General features: G+C 36.9%; 1 protein-coding gene across 2 annotated transcripts; it reads left to right on the top strand.

The window, feature by feature from the left end:
* The first annotated feature begins 1,470 nt into the window (after positions 1 to 1,470).
* Positions 1,471 to 20,112, top strand: LOC141829980 (uncharacterized). Of its 2 annotated transcripts, none has more exons than XM_074717442.1 (4): positions 1,471 to 1,561; positions 2,858 to 3,084; positions 3,168 to 3,269; positions 19,352 to 20,112. In XM_074717442.1, the coding sequence occupies exons 2-4, from the start codon at positions 2,907 to 2,909 to the stop codon at positions 20,086 to 20,088; spliced, it is 1,017 nt and encodes a 338-aa protein (XP_074573543.1). In that variant the 5' UTR covers positions 1,471 to 1,561; positions 2,858 to 2,906; the 3' UTR covers positions 20,089 to 20,112. The 2 variants fall into 2 exon arrangements, with proteins under 2 accessions (XP_074573543.1, XP_074573542.1); XM_074717441.1 differs by having other exon boundaries at positions 3,165 to 3,269.
* The last annotated feature ends 923 nt before the right edge of the window (positions 20,113 to 21,035 follow it).

Genomic DNA, 21,035 nt, shown 5'->3' with positions numbered 1-21,035 from the left:
ATTCAATTAACGTGGAGTGTCATTTTAAATATTTCCCCCCAAGTTACAATCAAATGAAGTAATTTACCCACTTTAAGGAAGTCCCCGGGGCAATGGTGCAACGGTAGGACATCCAGATTGTAACTTAGGGACCCGCGGTTCGATCCCCAGCGACGGCGTGTTTGCAGAAATTTTCTTCCAAATGGGGAACGCAATCAAAGGATGCTGGGCATCTGGATTGGCCACTGTATGTGCTTCCCGATTTACCCTGGTGGTCGGTGGGAAACTTCCGTGGGACCGGGCCGACCACCCCCAGAGATGTGGCTACTGGGATTATCATTTTTTTTACCCACTTTAAGGAAAAGCGAATTGGTATCTTGATTATTTTTTTCTCCCTAAAATTCGTCTTTTAATTTTCTTATAGTGCGACTTGCAAGCTAGACTCGACCACGGTTCAGAACCGCCAGTTTGACGGTTCGAAATCGTCGGTTCGACGGTTCATGGCAGGTCGACCCTTAACCTTAACCGCCCAAGACGGTTACGGTTCACGATTCGGAACCGCCGGTTCACGGTTCGGTTCACGGTTCGCGACGGTTCACGACGGTTCGAGATTATTATATTAAAAATTTAAAATGTATATAAAAGAAATATTAAAAAAGAGAGAAAAGTTGATGTAGTTTAGTGGTGCGTATTCCTTTCTCTCACGCGGGAGACTCTCGTTTGATCCTCACTAACGACATGTAAATATAATTTTGAAATAAATATATAAATAAAATTTATTGAATAAGTTTATTAAAGATGTTGTAGTATAGTGGTCTCTGTATCCATTTCTCATGCGGAACTCTCGCGTTCGATCCCCACCAATCGCATATTATAATATATTTGAAATAAATATATAACCATATTATATATAATATCGTATTGAAATTATGTATAAAAGTCATTGGGATATAGTAGTAAGTATTAAAATTGAATTAAATAAATATAAATATAGTATTATATATAATTATATTAATTTTATAAACAAAAGGTATTATAGAACAGTGGTGAATATATGTGCTTATGTTCCAGGATGTCCTGGTTCAATCCCTAACAACGACATGTTAAATTATAATTTAATTAAATAAAAATAAATAAATTTTATATAAAAAAATATTGATAATATATAAAAAAATCATAAAATAAAAAAAAACCAACGGTTCCGGTTCGGCCCGGTTAACCGGGTCAACAGGATGCCGGTTCCGGTTCGACCCGGCTAACTGGGTCAACGGGCCAATCAGCCCGTTGACCCGGTCCGGGTCCGGGCCGGGTCGTGGTCGGGTCTATTGCAAGCTTTTCTTTCCTACTTCTTTTGTATGCGGACGTCCGCTGGGGTTGTCTCCGCGGGCAAGCCAACGGCGACTTAAAATTACGGCACAAGAGTCCGCCGTGCAGAAAGAGAAGACAACGACGTTGAACGCGAAGCAAGAGCTCCAAGAGGGGCGAAGCAAGGCGGCACGAATTGGAAACGCAGAAAAGCGAAACTTGTCGGGCTCGTTGCATCCTATTTGCTCCGCCGTTTATTCTGTTCTGCATCCACGAGGTAGTACTGATCCTGCTACATTACGAGTCTTTTGATTTCTAGTTTGATGAGATTGTTCCCTACGCTTGATGGATGTGGCTGTTGGATTAATTATCCAAGTATCTTGTCGAAGATGAGCAAGTCTGCCATTCCGTTGGCTGGGTGTTATTATGGATCTCCCTTTGAAAGATTAGGGAGTTTTGCTCAGTAATACTGTTTTAATGAGAGAAACATTCTTGATCCGCATTTGGGTTTGAGTCGTGTAGTGAACTTTGTCCATCGAGTGAATTGACTTTTGGAATGGTGATAACGTGCCATCATCACATCTATAAGTTTGGTCTCGTTGGTGGAGATCGGAAACGAAGTTGCTGTCACATCTTTTAAGAGGTTGTATGCTGTCACATCGTTTAAGAGGTTCTAAACCCTTATGTGAAGCCGTAGAAATCATGACAACCAACAAAACTAATCCAAGTGAACTTAACATTGACCAAGTAATTCTTGCACACGGATTTCAAAGCGCTGAAGCATTAATATTGTGGCTAGAGTATAATACTAGCTTTTCTTGTTGAAAAAACCTGGGAGTTTCTCATTAGAACATTATTTTTAGGTTATTTATAGCAAAATTTAGAGAAAGAAAATATTCCAAGTTATGATTAAGGAACCAAACTCCCAGTCAAAAATTTTATCGGGTTTTAAGGATCTTTTATGATTGCTATGTTTTTTTTAAAGAAAGTATGATCTATGTTGAAGCTGGGAAAAATTGTGCAAATAAAAGGAGAGGAGCTAACTTAATCGAACCTAAGCTAAGATTTGCATTGTGAGATGGCTTTTTCTGTTACTTAAGGTTTCCCTGTTTATTCTAGTGTTAGCTGACCAATTACAATATTAAGCATGAATGATTGGAAATGTTGAACCTACCAAGAAATATGAATTTATTTCAAACTAGATCATGATGAGCATTGATAAAATGGAATGCATCCTGTGTAATTGAATATAATGCAATTGGAGGAGGATGGGTAATCCTGTCCAAATTATATCAATTGTTAAAATCTCCTTCTTTTCCCCCTTTAACACTGAAGCTGTTATTTTATGTAACCTTTCAGTTGCTATGATTTTTGATCTTTTTCCTATTTAACTTCCTTTTGCTGATATTTCTTCCTTATGCGTCTTTGACGTCCTTTGACCTTGAAAAATATGTATATATTGAAGAATGTGTGGAAAGGTGGTAACCCCTTACTTTTGCTATTTTTAAAAGTTATCTTGTCTTGTAATTTGCTAGACTTGTTTCTCAGCCTCTTATATGGGATTTTGATGCAGATCAAATCAAACATCTTAGTCACATTTTCTTCCCATCTACTGGTTTAAGATGAACTCAAAATCAAATGCATTGATGCAGAGAGGTCATAAGTTAAATCGTGTACAACAGGAAGGGACAAATTGGGTTCTTATTGCAGGCAGTGCATTGCTGAGCACACTAACAATAAAACTTGGATTTAAGCTAACACAAACCTTTGAGACAAGGAGGCAAAATGCTGCCAATCAAGGTTTGAATTATGCCTAGTCTAAGTTGACATTTGTTCCTTAAACACAGTAAATTTTGTTTTAAGAGTCTCTATTCAACTAGAAGATAGAAGATCTATATCCAAGAAAAGTGTGGGAGCTTGCCAGGTGCACACAAATCTACACAACTTGAATCAAGATGAAGAAATTTGTAATTTCTGCCTCTCAGGTTTGTTTCCTTGTACCATCCTTGAATTTCATATCGAAGAAACAAGTTATAAAGGATTCTTTATCTTGAGTGCTTACAATTTTGTAATCTATTCTATTTATGGAGAATTCTTGGCAAAGGTGATATTCTTGTCTTGTCAAGCAGTAACTGTGCTTCATAATTTCAAATGATGTGTTAAATGAGCTTTAGCTTCATCAGAATAAAGGTTTTTCACTTTTCAAAAAAAATGTTTGCATGAAAAATTAGTAAACATTGCTAGTAATAATAATAGAATTGAGTTTTTTGAGTCAACAACCATGTTATATATTAATTCCTGGGAATTAAATCCATTTAATGAGTTGACAAACATCTCAAGTTTTCATCTATTCTTGCAAGTGAATATGTTTCTTGTGGTTTGATGCAAAATAAATATGTTTCCATCTGTTCTTACTCAAAACGTTGTTTAATGTTTCTTACTGATTAGTAAGAATGAATCAATGACAAGCGATGATGGATAAGTTTGTAACTAGCTTATGGTAATATTAGTTGCATATGCATTTTTTTTTCAAAATATTCAGAGATCAATATGCCATATGATTTCGATTTAGTAACAAAAAACGCAATTTCTGATGTTTCACTGGTAGATATTCAGATATCCTTATTTCACTTGTCAAAAGTTTAGTTATACTTTCTGTTGGTAAAATAATATCTCAAATTGTATCTTATTGCACGATATGAAGCCCTATTTATAATAAGAGATAGGGACTTATTCTAAGAAAAATATTTATAAGAAATATTTATAGCTAATACTCCCCTTCAAGTTGGAGCATAGATATTAATCATGCCCAATTTGTTACAAAGATAATCAACTCGGATCCCATTTAAAGCTTTTGTGAAGATGTCCCCTAATTGTTCTCCTATTTTTACATATCCTGTAGTGATCAAGCCTTGTTGAATTTTCTCACGAACAAAATGACAATCAATTTCAATGTGCTTAGTCCGCTCATGGAACACGGGATTTGATGCAATGTGAATAGCAGCTTGATTATCACACCATAATTTTGCTGGTACTGAAATTTTGAGTCCTACTTCAGTCAATAGTTGATATATCTACATTATTTCACACACAGACTGTGCCATAGCCCTATATTCTGATTCTGCACTGGATCGTGACACAACCTTTTGCTTTTTACTCTTCCATGATACTAAATTTCCTCCAACAAAAACACAATAATCTGAAGTAGACCTTCTATCCATTTTAGACCCTTCCCAATCTGCATCTGAAAAACATTCAATATGAGTATGCCCATGATTTTTATATATAATACCTCGTCCAGGAGCGGCCTTCAAGTAACACAAAATTTGCTCTAATGCTGCCCAATGATGAACTGTTGGAGATGACATATACTGACTAACAATACTAACTAAATATGCAATATCTGGACGAGTTAAGGTAAGATAATTCAATTTCCCAACCAACCTTCGATATCTCTCTGCACTACAAAAAAAACAGCATTCTGCGACGAAATTTGCGACGAATTTTGTAAAAAAATTCGTTGCAAAAAATTTTCCAACGAAATTTGCGACGAAAAATTTTCGTTGCTATAAAATCGTCGCCAAATTTTCTGCGACGAAAAATTGATGTTTGTCGCAAATATTTGCGACGAATAAATAAATTCGTCGCAGAATTCGTCGCCAATTGGCGACGAATCAATTGATTCGTCGCCAATTGGCGACGAAAATTGGCGACGAATAATTGTTCGTCGCCAATTGGCGACGAATAACTGTATTCGTCGCCAATTGGCGACGAATAATGTTTCGTCGCCAATTGGCGACGAATTATTCGTCGCCAATTGGCGACGAATAACATTATTCGTCGCCAATTGGCGACGAATCGTCGCCAATTGGCGACGAATCAATTCGTCGCCAATTGGCGACGAATACAGTTATTCGTCGCCAATTGGCGACGAATCATTGTTCGTCGCCAATTGGCGACGAATCACATTCGTCGCCAATTGGCGACGAATTCGTCGCCAATTGGCGACGAATTATGCGACGAATTTTAGTTTTCGTCGCAAATAATCGATAAACAGTAAGTTACGATATAATTGCGACGATCACTGTTTCGTCGCAAAATTCGTCGCCAATTGGCGACGAATTTGATTTTCGTCGCAAATTTCGTTGCAAAATTAAAAAAAAATTAACAGCAACAATTTATTTTTTTAATATTCCTGTAATACATATAATATCGATCCAATCGGATCGATTTACAAATACATTTAACCTGTAACAATCAACCATATCAAATCTATAACAATCCAAACAATCCACATAACATTCAAACAAGTATATATCAAATCCATAACCATCCATACAATCCAAACATCATAAACAATCCAAACATCATATACAAACTCCATAACAATCCATACAATCCAAACATAAGATACAAACTCCATAACAAGTCAAACAATATCCATAAACAATCCATACAAAGTACTGGTCCACCGAGAAATCCATACAAAGTCAAAGTAACAACGTGCATCATCAAAATCCAACAAATCCATACAAAGTCTAAACAAATCAGATGAGATATGAATAAAAGATAGGAAGAAGATCATCGTGGTCCCCCAGAAACTCTGCTGGATTCTTCGTCACTATCTTTTATTCGCCTGCATACAAAAATAAAAACAGAGATAAAGTAATATCATTCAGATGCAATAAAAACTAAAACCTATAAATTAAATATGTAAAGAATTACCTTTTTTTTTATTTGTTTAAAAAAACCACCTGTTAAAAAAATTAAATAGTATTAGTAACAATATAAAAATTATTAACTTACAGGTCTAATCAACTACCAAATAACTAAAATAATAATTATAAAAAATTCCTACACAAAAAACTCATGAAGTATCACCACCATCGTCGCTGGCGTCATCGTGGTCGTCGTCGTCGTCGTCGTCGTCTCATCACCAAGAAGAGATTGCAACTGAAAATGTTGCAAGATGCGAGATTGTTGTCTTTGCAATTTTTTAATTTCATTTTCTCTTTTTTTCATTTCCTGATCTCTTCTTATCATTTCTTGATCTCTTTGTTCTAATAACCCTTTCAAATGGGTTACCTCCTCAGTCAAACTATGAATCTGTGATGTGACAACAGGGGAGGTGGTAGAAGAGGTACCAGCAACTCTATGGGTTCTGCTCAAAGAACCCATACCCAAAATCCTTCCACCACCTTTGCATCCCCCACTCGCCTCCAACCACAGACTCAATTCATTGCCAACTGAGGGCTCAGATCCCTCAGAGCTACCAGCTGAAGATCGCTGTGCTAACTCAAGCTCACAATATTTATCCTGTATTATCAAAAGAAATATTAATATGCTATAATATTTTAGAAATTAAACACATAAATATATAAGAATATATATTAAAACCTTCATTGCTTTAGCTCGGTCTCCGCTCCAACTCTTGTCTTTTTTCTGGAACGTGCGAGTGAAAGTATCGATAACATTTGGCGCTCGACCCAATTCCTTAGCCTAAAAAAATATTGTTAGAGATTATAAACATTAATATGAAATAAATTTAAATAGGAATAGTTGAAAGAATTACCAATCTACGCGCATGCTCATCAATATTGATTGAGCCCCCCGCATACGTCGCAGATGAAGCACCAGTATTATAAGCTTGATTAAGCTTATTCTGGTCACTTATCTTTTTAATGGCTTCTGTTTTCAAGGGTCTATGGTTTAGAGTTTAGGTTTTTAGAGTTTAGGGTTTAGGGTTTACGGGTGTACGATTTAGGGTTTTAAGGCTTAGGGTTTTAGGGGTTTAGGGGTTTATGATTTAAGGTTTTAGGGTTTTAGGGTTTTAGGGTTTACGGTTTAAGCTTTACGGTTTAAGCTTTTAGGGTTTAGGGTTTATTTAGGTTTAGGGTTTAGGGTTTAGGGTTTAAGGTTAATGGTTTAGTGATTTAGGGTTTAGGGTTTTAGGAGTTTAGGGGTTTATGGTTTAAGGGTTTAGGGTTTTAGGGTTTACGGTTTAAGATTTTTGGGTTTAGGGTTTAGGGTTTAGTGTTTAGAGTTTAGTGGTTTAGAGTTTAGAGTTTAGGATTTAGGATTTATCTGGCAGGCCATTACTTGATCTATTTAACTACAGTGATCGGAAGTTACATGACATTTTTTATTCCAAAATAAAAAATGCCTTGTAATTCCGATCACTATATTTAAATAGAAAAGGTGGTGTAATCATGGACACCTCTAAGTAGGACCTGCACAATCAAATTTACAAATTTAGAGTTTAGGGTTTAGGGTTTAGTTTTAGGGTTTAGTTTTAGGGTTTAGGGTTTAGGGTTTAGGGTTTAGGGTTTAGGGTTTTAGGGTTTTAGGGTTTTAGGGTTTAGGGTTTAGGGTTTAGGGTTTAGGATTTAGTGGTTTAGTGGTTTAGGGTTTAGGGTTTAGGTTTTAGGGTTTAGGGTGTAGGTTTTATAGGGTTTAAAATTTAGGGTTTAAGATTACGATTTAGGATTTAGGTTTATGGTTTAGATTTTCAGGTTTAAAGTTAAACAAATTTAAGGGTTTAACATTTTAAAGTTTACGGTTTATGATTTGAGAGTTGTGGATTTAGAGAGATAAAAACCATATTAAAAGACATACAAAACATATCATAATTAAACTCTATAACAATCATAAAATATATAAGACAATCATGGTAAATGCTTTTAACAATAACAAAATTAGACTTACAGATTTGGCTGCAAAAGTAGAAGTATACGTAGGACCGCGTGCCCTCAAAGCAGGAGTATGCTGGAATTCACGAAACGTGTAAACCTGCAAAAATAATATTAAAAAATTATTCAACACTAAATTCACATCATGTATCTTAACAATTATGTAATATTTATACAACACACTAAACTACATTAACATCATGTATGATCCTACACCAATGCAAGCACCGGCCAGGCCCCGCCAACACCTCCCCGCGCCGACCGGTGCCTCCCCGCGCCCGGACAGCACCTCCCCGCGCCCGGACAACACCTCCCCGCGCCGACCAGCGCCTCCCGCGGCCGGCCAGCACCTCCCCGCGCCCGGACAGCACCTCCCCGCGCCCGGACAGCACCTCCCCGCGCCGACCGGCGCCTCCCGCGCCCGGCCAGCACGTCCCCGCGCCGACCAGCGGCTCCCCGCGCCCGGCTAGCACCACCTGGAGCCGGCCGCCACCTCCCCGCGCACGCCAGCGCCTCCCCGCGGCCGGCCAGCACCTCCCAGCGCCGGCCACCACCTCCCTACGCCGACCGGCGCCTCCCGCGGCCGGCCAGCACGTCCCCGCGCCGACCGCCGGCTCCCCGCGCCCGGCCAGCACCACCTGGAGCCGGCCGCCACCTCCCCGCGCCGATCGCCGGCGGCTCGCGCCCGGCCACGGCCAAGCAGGGGCCGCCAGCGCACCGGCGCCGTCCCGCGCCCGGCCAGCGCCCGGCCAGGGCTAAGCAGGGGCCGACAGCGGCCGGCCGCGCACCGGCGGCGGCCCGCGCCCGGCTAGGTGCACTCCGACGGCGAAACCGAACCCACAACCAAAAATAAACGAGGAAGAAGGGAGGACGATGCTTACCCGTCGTTTCCGGCGAGATCCAGAGGCCAAATCGAGGGTTTTCCGACGAGATCCGGCGAGATCCGAGCGCGAAGTCGGCGAAGTCGGCGGAGAAAGAAATCGCGAGCGCGTAAAGGAAAAGAACCGGATCTAGGGTTTATTAAGTGATTTGCGACGAACGATTATCGTCGCAAATTTCGTCGCCAAATTGGCGACGAACTCTTGTTCGTCGCCAAATTGGCGACGAAAAAGCCTATTCGTCGCCAAATTGGCGACGAACTAGGTGTTCGTCGCCGAATTTTGGCGCGGAACAATTTTTTTGCCTAAAATTTGGCGACGAACCGTTGGCGACGAACCGTAACTTCGTCGCCAATTTGGCGACGAACCAAAACTTCGTCGCCAAATTGGCGACGAACGTTTCTTTCGTCGCCAAATTGGCGACGAAAAAGACAGTTCGTCGCCAAATTGGCGACGAACCTCTCTTTCGTCGCCAAAATGGCGACGAAAAAACCTGTTCGTCGCTAAATTGGCGACGAATTACCGTTTCGTCGCCATATTTCAGCGCCATTTGAGGATACTGTCTTTTTTTGCAACGATTTCATTTTTCATCGCCAAATTGCAACGAATTATTTATTCGTTGCAAATTTTGCGACGAATTCGGCGACGAATTGTTTTTGGCGACGAATTTAGCGACGAAATATTTTAGTTGCTAAATCTGCAACTAATACATCTTTCGTCCCAAATTTTGTTGCAGATTTGCGACGAAAATGAATTTCGTCCCAAATTTCGTTGCCAATTGGCGACGAATATTTTTCGTCCCAAATATTCGTCGCAAATTAGCTGTTTTTTTGTAGTGGAGATAAGGTCTCACGGACAGTTTTAGGAATAGAAATAGAGTCAAGTGAAGCAATAAAAGAGCAAGAAGAAGACGACAAGCTATTATTAGAAACAAATAAAGAAATAGGATAAGTACACTAGCGTTTACCTTTTCGTAATGCAATAGGAAGATCATCATTCGGAGTTGGATCTGATGGCGAAGTAGTAGGTGCTAGACATGAGTTAAGAGGTTGACGCCTGGAGTATACTTCAACGATAGGAGGCTTGACAAGAGCTAGTTTTGAGATAGGTGTGGAGGATATAACAGAATATATCAAAAACTCATCATCTTCCTTTTGGGAAGTAGAGATATGTGAGGATGAAAAATAAGGTGTGTCCTCCATGAAAGTAACATCGATTGAAACAAGATATTTATTAATACTAGGACAATAACACCTATAGCCTTTTTGAAGACGAGAATAACCAAGGAAAATACATTTCAAAGATTTGGGATCTAGTTTACTGACATGTAGACGAACATCCCGAACAAAATAAGTGCTACCAAATATCCTAGGGTTGACAGGAGACATGTGGACGAACATCCCGAACAAAACAAGTGCTACCAAATATCCTAGGGTTGACAGGAAATAATGACTTGTTAGGAAACAAAATTTTGTAAGGAATCTCACCATGAAGAACAGAGGATGACATACGATTAATGAGAAAGCATGCAGTAGAAACCGCGTTTGCCCAAAAAGACTTGGGAACATTCATTTGAAATAAAAGAGCTCGTGTTGTTTCAAGAAGATGTCTATTCTTACGCTCAGCCACACCATTCTGGGATGGAGTATCAACACAAGAGGTTTCATGAAGTATACCATTCTGACTCATATAAGATTGAAATAGACTGGATGTATATTCTTTGGCATTATCACTTCGTAAAGTATGGATGGACATATTGAACTGAGTTTTAATTTCCGCATAAAAAGCACAAAATAAAGAAAATAACTCAGAACGATTTTTCATTAAATATAACCAAGTTACACGAGAATAATCATCCACAAAAGTGACAAAGTACCTAAACCCAGGTTCAGACAAAATAGGACAAGGACACCAAATATCAGAATGAACTAACTCAAAAGGACTAATAGCACGTTTATTTATCCTCGCACTTGAACTCAGACGGTGATGTTTTGCAAACTGACATGACTCACAATCTAATGAAGGTACGCTACTATATTGTGGACAAAGTTTCTTGAGTAATGGAAGAGATGGATGTCCTAACCTACAATGAACCTTAAAAAGAGAAGTGTCATTTGAGCAAGCAAGAGATCTTAGAACAGATGTATCAAGAATGTAGAGGCCTCCAGACTCATGTCCTTTACCAATAATCTTCTTCGTCAAAAGATCCTGAAATAAACAATGATTGGGAAAGAATGAGATGCAACAGTTAAGAGTACGAGTTAATTGACTAACAGAGAGCAAATTAAAGGATAAATTAGGTAAATGTAAGACAGAGGATTTTTTTCAACCATAAAATTTTATTCACAAAGGAAGCCAAATAACTCTTACTGTGAGATGAAGAAGAATTCCAGAACTTGACGAACTACTATCAAGGCAGCAAGGAGGCTGAGCTGTCCAGCAGCGGTGGAACAAAGGTGGCAGAATTCAGCAAGAGTAGGAGGCCCTAAAAAATGAGGAACCGAGAAGGTGCATGGCAAGCGAGCATCTGCGTAACTACGTTCAGGGTGCTGGCACTCCAGGGATCCCAGTAAGGGGAGGTAAGAACAGCACCAGTGGCAGAAGTGATGGGATCGACGGCGGCAAGAAGGGAATCGGAGGGACAATAGACGCCGGCGGCAGCAGTGGGTTGGGCGGCAGGAAGGGGAACGGAGGCAGAAGCGAAGAAGGCAACGGTCCTGCTCCTCCTGTGGGTTGTGGCCACTGAAACTCGGCGACGGCGTTCACAGAGGAGAAGCTTGGCGCTCACGTGAAGAATCCTCCTGCGAGCACGATCGGGAGAGAAAGGATCCCGATCGCGAGTGGGAACAGGGCGGCACGAAGGAACTCGCGATTGGGAGCGACGCCAAAGGTTGGGAGAAGGACGAGAAGAACTCGCGATTGGATCGCGAGGAAGAGTGGCGCCGAAGGGAAAAAGAACGAAACCGGATCGCGAGGAGGAGCAGCGCGGAAGAAATAAAACCCTAATGCTCTGATACCATGTTGGTAAAATAATATCTCAAATTGTATCTTATTACACGATATGAAGCTCTATTTATAATAAGAGATAGGGACTTATTCTAAGAAAAATATTTATAAGAAATATTTATAGCTAATATATTTTCTGTAAAGGAAACAGAGAGATGGTGTAAAAATTGATTTATATGATCTTTTTGTGTTCTAAGCTATTTAGTTGCTAATCCTATTGATTCCAATCATCCACCTTTTTTTTTAAGGCTGAGGTAATAATGTTTTCTGTTTTCACCATTTTGGTACAGCTTAGCTCTAATTAGCACATGTCAGATTTTTTCTGGTAACTCATTCTCCTTTCAATATTGATTGCCTCTAATATGAGAATTGTCTTGTGTGCCAGATAATAATATTTTGAGATTTTTAATGTAAACCAGATATAAATCATAGAAATATCTAATGGCTCAATATCGCGTACTATTCATAGTTGTAACTGAATTAGCATATTCAGCCTCAAATTGAGCATATTATATATTTAACCAAAATAGACGATTATGCTCCATTAGCTTTGCTACTAAATTGTTCCCTAGGTTGAGCCATTGCCAAGTATAAGTAGAGTTGGTTGTCATATAGAGCATATCCTATGGATTCACAAAGATTTTGGTTTTTGTAAAGGCTTTATCAAATGTAATTTTTTGTTAGTCAACCTCCACAAGAAACATGTTTTTAGTATCTCAATCTTATAAAGGAAGGAAACAACTAGAAAAAAGAGGGTATAAAAAAGTCGACAGGAAAAAAATTGTAAATATTTTTTTGTCCATTTGTTTCTTGTGACACGAGGATGGAGGAATTTTTTTTAAAGTGTATGTATCAAGATAAAGAATGGAAAATATAAATGGGCAATATCCCTAAAAAGGTCGTTAAACTTGATTATTGCCCCGCCAAGGCTTGTGTTTCATTTAATGCCCTGTTAAGGCTCCTTTTCCACAAAATACTCTCAATAATGAAAAAAAACATCTTATGGTTATTTCAAATTATGTATGTTCTATTCCTCAACTAAACTCAACCAAATTTTGACCAAAACTTAGTTTAAGTGCCAAAAAAGAGGGGGAAAAATCTAAAAAAGGACATGCATTTTATTTTAATTTCGAATCTCTGACATGATTTTCAAGAATTATTTAACATGTTTTGACTCTCTCAACTAAGATTTAACCAAAACTTAAATCGAGTGTCAAAATAGATCTAGCATGTAGACAAGCTAACAATGACTCTTTTGAAATGTTATTTGCTGAGTCAAATGCCAATCTTTTTGCTTGGGGATGCTTGTAAGCATTTAACCATATTTGAAACTAAATATCAACCAAAACTTAGTTCTATATAAGTTTCTCATACTTGATATGTGATATTAGAGGTGAATTTATTATTTTGTTTATTATGATCAATTATGGTAAACCCGCCAATGTCAGTCTCGGATTAAAAAGGGAGAGGGTTGTGCTTTAGGTTGCCAGCCAGCGTGGACATTCAGATAAATTTTAATGAATGGATTTGTCAAACTATTGTGTTAATGCCAAAATGTTTCTCGGAAGGGAACGCATTGTAGGGTCTGACTGTAACGTCTCGACAAGGGCTGTTATATCCTTGTGAGAACTTAAGTGTAGTGTTAAATATGCAAGAGTTCTCACATCATAGGTTGGGTAAAAATAAATATTCTAGGAAAACTAATTGTTTAAGATTTGAAATATGAAATTTAGGAACGCTCACTAGTAAAATAATGGAGGTAGTAGATACGATGATCAGGAGAAGAATTAATATTTTATATGTACAAGAGACAAAATGGATAGGAGAGAAAACAAAGATGATAAAGAATTTTGATTTTAAGTTATGATACACAAGAAATAAAACAAGAAATGGAGTAGGTATTGTTATCGATAGTTTACTAAAGGATATAGCTGGAGTAGTTAGAAAGGGGTTAGAATTATAGCTCTTGTGGCGAAAGAAACTATTAATGTAATTAACATATATGCACCTTAAGTAGGATTATATAAATATATCAAATTTAGATTTTGGGGCGATTTAGATGAGGTATTACAAAATATTCCGCCAATCGAAATGATTTTAATAGGAGATCTAAATGAGCATATAAGAGTGAAAAATGAGGAATATAATAGGGAGTATGAGGGTTATAGGTTTTGAAACAAAAAATGAAGAAGGAAAAATTATATTGAATTTTGTGATAATATATGACCTTATATTAGTTAATACATTTTTTAAGAAAAGAGAACACTTGGTCACATTCAAAAGTGGAAATAATACATCGTAAATTGACTTTCTTATGGTTAAAAAGAATGATAGAAATATTTGTAAAAAATGCAAGGTCATCCCTAGAGAAAACTTAAGTACCCAACATAAGTTAGTAGTATTGGAGATACGCCTCAAGCATAGTATCAATAGAAGAAAAATATACACGACTCCTAAATTAAGTAGTGGAAGTTAAAGGATGAGAAGCAAAAAATATTTAAGAAGAGAGTAGAAGTATAAGTATTAAGAGAAATATACTACGACTCGAATACGATATGAGATAAGATGGTATCAAAGTTGAAAATAGTAGCCAAGAGTATATTCGGTGAGTTAAAGGTATATGCACCACTAAGTAAAGAATCTTTGCTGGTGGAATGAGAAAGTATAGAAAAAAAGTGAAGGAAAAGGTATAATATACTTGTAGAAACAAGAAAATTTTAAAATTTATATATAGTAGTCAAGAAAGAAGTGAATGAAACTAACAATGAAACTTTTGAATGCTTATATTGAAAATTGGATATAAAAGAAGGGGAAAGAGTCATTTACAGAATATCTAAAGCGAGAGAGAAGAAAACAAAAGGATCTTATTCAAATAAGATGTATTAAAGATGTATATAATAAGGTACTAGTAAATGATGAGGAAATAAAAGAGCGATTAAAGAGATATTTTCATTAACTTTTAATGAGAAGGTTTAGGTGATCAACTTAACTTGTGTAATTTAAGTAGGTCAAATGAGTATAAAAATTTAAATTTTTATCATAGTATTTAAACTTCAGAAGTAGAACAAGTTTTAAATGAGATGTAAAAGGGAAAAACAGTTGGACCAAATGATATTCCAGCTATGGAAGTGCCTAGGAAAATAAGTTATTGAATGACTTATAAAGTTAAACAACTTGATATTAAAAACTAAAAAAATACCTGATGAGTATAGGGGTATTAAACTAATTAGTCATACTATGAAACTTTGAGAAAGAGTAATAGAAAAAAAGATTAAAAAAGGAGACCACGGTGATTGAAAATTAATTTGGATTTATGCTTGGAAGGTCGATAATATAAGCTATACATTTTCTTTGATAACTAATTGAAAAGTATCAAAAATAGAATCAAGACTTATATATGATATTCATCAACCTAGAAAAAACTTATGAGAGAGTTTAAGGAAAATTATATGGAGAATTCTAGAAAAAAGAGGTATTAGCATAACATATATTGAACTAATTAAGAATATGTATGAGGATGTAATGATAAGAGTGAAGATTTCAAGCGGATTAACTCATTACACTAATCATGGACGAATTTACTGGATATATCTAAGATACGGTACCGCGGTGCATGTTGCTTGCATATGCTATTATTTTGGTAGATGAGATACGTAAAAGAGTAAATGCTAAACTTGAATTTTGGTGGAAAACACTAGAAGTGAAAGGTTTTAGGGTTAGTAAAGTAAAAATAAAATATATGAAATTTAAGTTTAGTAATATTAGATGTAATGAGAAAATTGTTAAGATACGATATGACGAGTTGTCTGTAACTGAGAGTTTTAAGTATTTAAAATTATTTTTACAAAAGGATAGAGAGATTGAGAGATGTCTTACATAAAATATAAGTGGATAGGATTGAAATAGAGGAAAACATCAGGTGTTCTTTGTGATCATAAAGTACCTTTAAAGCTTAAACGAAGGTTTTACAAAACGACATTAGGCCTGTATATTATATGAAATTGAATGTTGGACAATGACTCTAGCACATGAGTAGAAGATAAAAGTTTTAAAGATGAGGATATTAAGGTAGATGTGTGGACATACAAGAATGGGCAGTATAAGAAATGAAAATATTAGAGAGAAAGTCGAGATTGCATCTATTGAGGAAAAACTCTAGGAGACACATTGAAGATTGTACAGACATTTACTTAGACAACCAATAAATACTCTAGTTAGACAATGTGAAACTATGACAAATATACATGTCAATCGAGGAAGAGGAAGACCAAAAAAGATTTGGTTAACAAGAATTAAACTAGATAAAATTTATTTAAATATAAATGATAATATAGTATGGGATATAATTTAATGATATAGAAGGATTCATATAGCTGATCCCACCTAGTGGGATAAGATTGGGTTATTGTATGATCAGTTGTTATTCTCATTTTGACATGATCAAATTTTAACCAAAATTTTAATTCAAGGCTAAAACATCTTAATATAGTTCTTGAAGATCATGCTAGAGATTTTGAATAATGATAAGAGTTCTCTTTTTCTTTTTAACACTCGACAACGTTTTGGCTAAAACATATTATATAATCTTTGAAATAACCATAAAATGCATCACCTAATTTTGTTTGCTTCTTTTTTTTGGCACTCAAGGGAGAAGAGGGGGGGGGGATATATACCGTTCATATTGAAAACTTCGGTATGTTAAAAATTTTGATACGATATTATACCATACCGAACTTTTCAATATGAAGATTGGTATGAGATTTATTATTTTTCGATATTTCAGTATACACTGAAATATCGTGTGATGTTGGAAATCTAATACCACATTGGTGTTGGTTTTCAAAAACCAGTACCATATGGCGTTGGTTTTCAAAAACAAGCACCATTTGGTACTGAATTTTTTAATCCAGTGTCACATAAGCTTTTTCATGTATTTTTACCTCACGTGAACTAGTCCAGTTTAAGCTTTCATGAGTCCTTTTCTCTTTCTTATGTTTTTTCCTTGAATTCAGGTTGTTCGGTTCTTTTTCTCTCCTTTTAGTCAACATTGACCCAGGGCCCCCTCTAGCTAATTGGTTTCAGTGACTGCCACAGGTTCAACATCAAATGAACTCAACGGGTATGTGATTAAATTCTAAATAAAGATGATATCGATGCTCCCCCTTCGGGAATTCTATCTCTATGTGCTTGAAGCGATTCCAGCTTTGACTTTGACACAATCACTCTTGATCAGGGTTCCCTTTGGGATATTATCCATAAGCAGAACGAAAGAAAGGCGGTGTAACAAAAATCCAGCACCATGGGCACCAAAATCCAACACATGGTGCTGGTTTTCAAAAACTAGCACTACATGGTGTTGGATTTTTAAGTCCAATACCACAGTGGTGTTGGTTTTTGAAAACCAGTATCAATGTAGTGTTGAAAATTAGATACATTTATTTTTTCCTTTTATAATTTTGGTATATCGAAAATTCTGAAATACCGAACAATTTTGATATGAACGGTATAAAAATTTAACTATACTGAAAATTCAGTATATCGAAGTTTCGGTATACTGAAATTTCGGTACGGTATCAGTATATATTTTTTAAATACCAAAAATTTTGACGTAGTATATGGTATGATATAAAATTTTCGATACGGTACGATATACAACCCCTGAGGGTAGGGAGTTAAGGCTAGGGAAAAAGAGCCTCATTAGGTCATTATTTAAATAGGGGCCTTGATAGGGAAATAATCAAACTTTAGGATATTTTTTAAAGAAAATTGCCTAAGATAAATTAAAAATAGATTTCAATTAAAAAAAAATCTCGAATTTGAGTTCAATTCCATGGGAAAGTGAGGTTTCCACCCAAATTAGATGTAAGCAATATAGAGGAAATTAAGAAACAATTTCCCTAATGTTTTCTTTTCCCAACCTTTTCTTTTAAAGCAAAAAGAGGAAAAAATGCGCTTGGAAAATTTTTTTAGTCATCTAATTTTCCTAGTTTCTTTTCATTGTAGGAAACACACCCCTTGAAGTTGCATGATAAGTGGCATTGTCATTGTAATCTTTATGCAAATATCTGCATGATCATATTCACTTTTGCAAAATCAATGATATTACAAGGGTAATGAATTTAATGTTTTCTTTATTTTCTTGCTAATACATATTCCTCTCATGATCCTTGTGCAAGAGGCAAACAAAATGAGGGAAATGCATATTGGATTTTATAATGATGAGCAAACGTAGGACAAAAAAATTGATAGAAACAACCAAATCACTTATTGAAGTTGTGAGATTAAAATTCAGTTGTAAGAAATTTTTTTTGTTTGTTCTGTTTCACAACTATTAGCATGAAACAACCTTATATTACAAAATGTTTTTTAGAAGTTTCCTAACATACTGTCTCTTTCCCAGAGCAGTTGGTACAAAAAGATGATGTCTATCATCTAATTTCTTGAACCTTTTGATTGATGCATTAATGTTTCAGTTCATCGATATTAAAATTTCTAAAAAACTAATGCCTGGAATAATTATCAGTTGGAAACAACCAACGCCAAGCCCATTCTTGTAAGTACCATGTTTCAATGCCTGTTTTGGAGGCAAGCTATTGAATGGTTGGGGCTGATGACTCTTCATTTTGACCAAGTGTATTTGCATTTATTTTTCTGATCCTATTTCTCGGGTTTATATCTCCTGTTGAACGGCTATAAACATGGTTATAACTATTTTTTGGTGGAACTCTTTAACCCTTTGAAGTCCTCATATCACACGAATACCAGAATCGCATGCTCTATTAAACTGGAAGGCCCTTGTTTACCAGCAAAATTTAGCATCCTTGCCAGTGTCATTTCAGTGGCTAACCCACTAGTAATTTTCAAAATTTAGGTTGTTGGGTTTATCAACAATTACACTGCACATGATTGAAAATTTCATCTTGGATGGACTAGGTTGCTTTTAGAAATTGTTGAAGCTTGTATACTTAGTTGAGAGGTATTTTTGCATTCTGTGTTGATTTTTTTCCCTTTTCGAATGCTCATTTTTAGTGGCTCCTCCAACTAGTTACTATTACTAGACATTTAAGCTGAGATATGACTGGAATAAGTTTGCTCATGATTAACAAGTTAGATAAGCTACTTAGTTCATTATTTTGATACTACAAATGTTCCAATACTAGAACACAATAACCAATTTAATAGCCTGTAGTTATGATTACTAAGTTTTTGAATTTTTGTACATCAGTAAATAGTCTAATGACTTCTCTATCCTAAGGATGGGTTCACTTGAGTGGAAAAATAGGATGGCAAGGTGGAGGGAAAGGTAAAGGATCACAAAATTGCACATGGGGCATGAAGCTTTCATGCCCCATGTGACACTTTCCCTCCTCTTCCTGCTTCTTTCTTTTCATTCAAGTAAATATAGCCTAAATGTCAACTATTACCTCAGTTGTGGCTATATACAGCATAACTAATTTAAGTCGCATTGTCTATTGCATGATTGATGTTCTGCAGATATTGTCAAGCATCCCAAAAGTCTAGTAAAGAATGATTCAGATGCCTCTCTTCCGTTAGTTGAAATCCCATCTGTAGAACCAAATAAAGGTAGTGGAAGTGTGTTGTGGATATCATCTCCTGATCGTCTCGAGATGCCTAGGAAGCCCTTGCACCATTCAAACAACTCAGACTCCCCTTGTGTCTCTGAATCTGGATCTGATGTCTATAGCAAAAGGGAGGTGATACAAAAACAGCGGCGGCAAATTAAGAGACGGGATGAGATGATAATGGAGATGCAGGACCAAATAACAGAACTTCAGAATTTTCTCAATATTCAATACTCACAATCACCACATTTGCAGGCTCAACTAGATTGTACCAGTAGGGACTTGTTCACTTCTGAAAGAGAGATCCAGCAGCTGAGAAAGGTCATTGCTGATCACTGTGTGACAGAGGCAGTCTCCTCTGAGAAACCAGTAGATGCAAAATATTGTCATCAAGAAATAGCAAATGGATTCACAAATGCATATGCCGACAACATCAATGATATGGAAGTGAGCTGTGTCAGAGTAGAGAAAGAAAACGTAGAAAGAGAGAGGATAGAGATGTTGAAGAAGCAAGTGCAAGAGCTCGTGGAAGTTATAGAGGGGAAGGATTTATTGCTTCAGAGCTACAAGGAGCAGAAGGTTGAGCTATGCTTGAAGATGAAGGAGTTGCAGCAAAAACTCGCTGCACAGGTACCAAATATTCTATAGACCTTACAGTAGATGAATTCTATGTGTTTTATCCATGGAATAGTTTCTTTTTCAATGTAAATGCTCCCCCTTTATCCATGCAGGATTAATCAAACTTAGCATAAAATATAGTCATAAACACCTTATAAATTTGAAAGAGCATCAACTTGATTCAAAATATTCAATAGTCAAACAAGATATCCTAAGCATTATCAAGCACATCCGTAGTTATTTATACAACCATTTCAAATAAGTCTCATAGCTACATGTCATCATCACTAGGAGGAGGAGGCCGAGGAGGAGATTGAAGATGAAGATCAAGGCTGGATCGGCACAACCCTAGGGTTAGCAGTCGATCACCATTTAAGATTACTTTTATAGAAATCGTGTCATCAGTCAACTGATGGGTTGCCAGTCGACTACTATCAGTCGACTAGGATATTTGCAGTCGACTGATGCCCTTAAAAAAATCCATAGAAAGATCAGTCGAGTGAAGCAGTCGACTCCTCAGTCGACTGATTTTTCTATGCTTGTTTGACGAATACCATCAGTCGGCTGACATTTAGTTAGAAGGAGACCAAGGCGTATCCTAGTGTGGCCCCTCCACCGCTAAAGTCAAACTCAGAGAAGAGAATGAAGTAGTAGGATGGAGAACTGTAGTAAAATAGAGGTGTGATGATGAATTGAGCCTACCTTTACCGCTGAAATGATTATCTTATTTATAGAGAAGGAGAGATGTTTCTCATGTGTCAATGGTCTCCTTGTCATCATGTGACATCTTTACATCAGACAGTGATATCATTCCTGGTAACGGCTATATAACTCCAGCCTTTATAACTATTGTAATTATCACCTCCTTGCTTTACAATCATTTGAAACCAATGTCTCTTTTCCTACACCTGCAACTATCTCTCGTTGATGAAAACAACCTTTAACATCTATTCCATAACTGACGCACCTCCCTTTAT

Source organism: Curcuma longa, chromosome 5, assembly GCF_044706935.1.
Source record: "Curcuma longa cultivar G26 ecotype Majalengka, Jawa Barat chromosome 5, ITB_CL_G26_1.1, whole genome shotgun sequence".
NCBI classification, from domain to species: Eukaryota; Viridiplantae; Streptophyta; class Magnoliopsida; order Zingiberales; family Zingiberaceae; genus Curcuma; species Curcuma longa.
The sequence above is the reverse complement of the archived record's forward strand: the minus strand, read 5'-3'. Positions and strand labels throughout refer to the sequence as shown.

Excerpts from the sequence above, each read along its gene's own strand:
- LOC141829980 (XM_074717441.1), top strand. The coding sequence starts at position 2,907 with ATGAACTCAAAATCAAATGCATTGATGCAGAGAGGTCATAAGTTAAAT. Across the intron at positions 3,085-3,164 it reads GCAAAATGCTGCCAATCAAG|AAGATAGAAGATCTATATCC; the intron begins GTTTGAATTATG and ends CTATTCAACTAG. Across the intron at positions 3,270-19,351 it reads TTGTAATTTCTGCCTCTCAG|ATATTGTCAAGCATCCCAAA; the intron begins GTTTGTTTCCTT and ends GATGTTCTGCAG.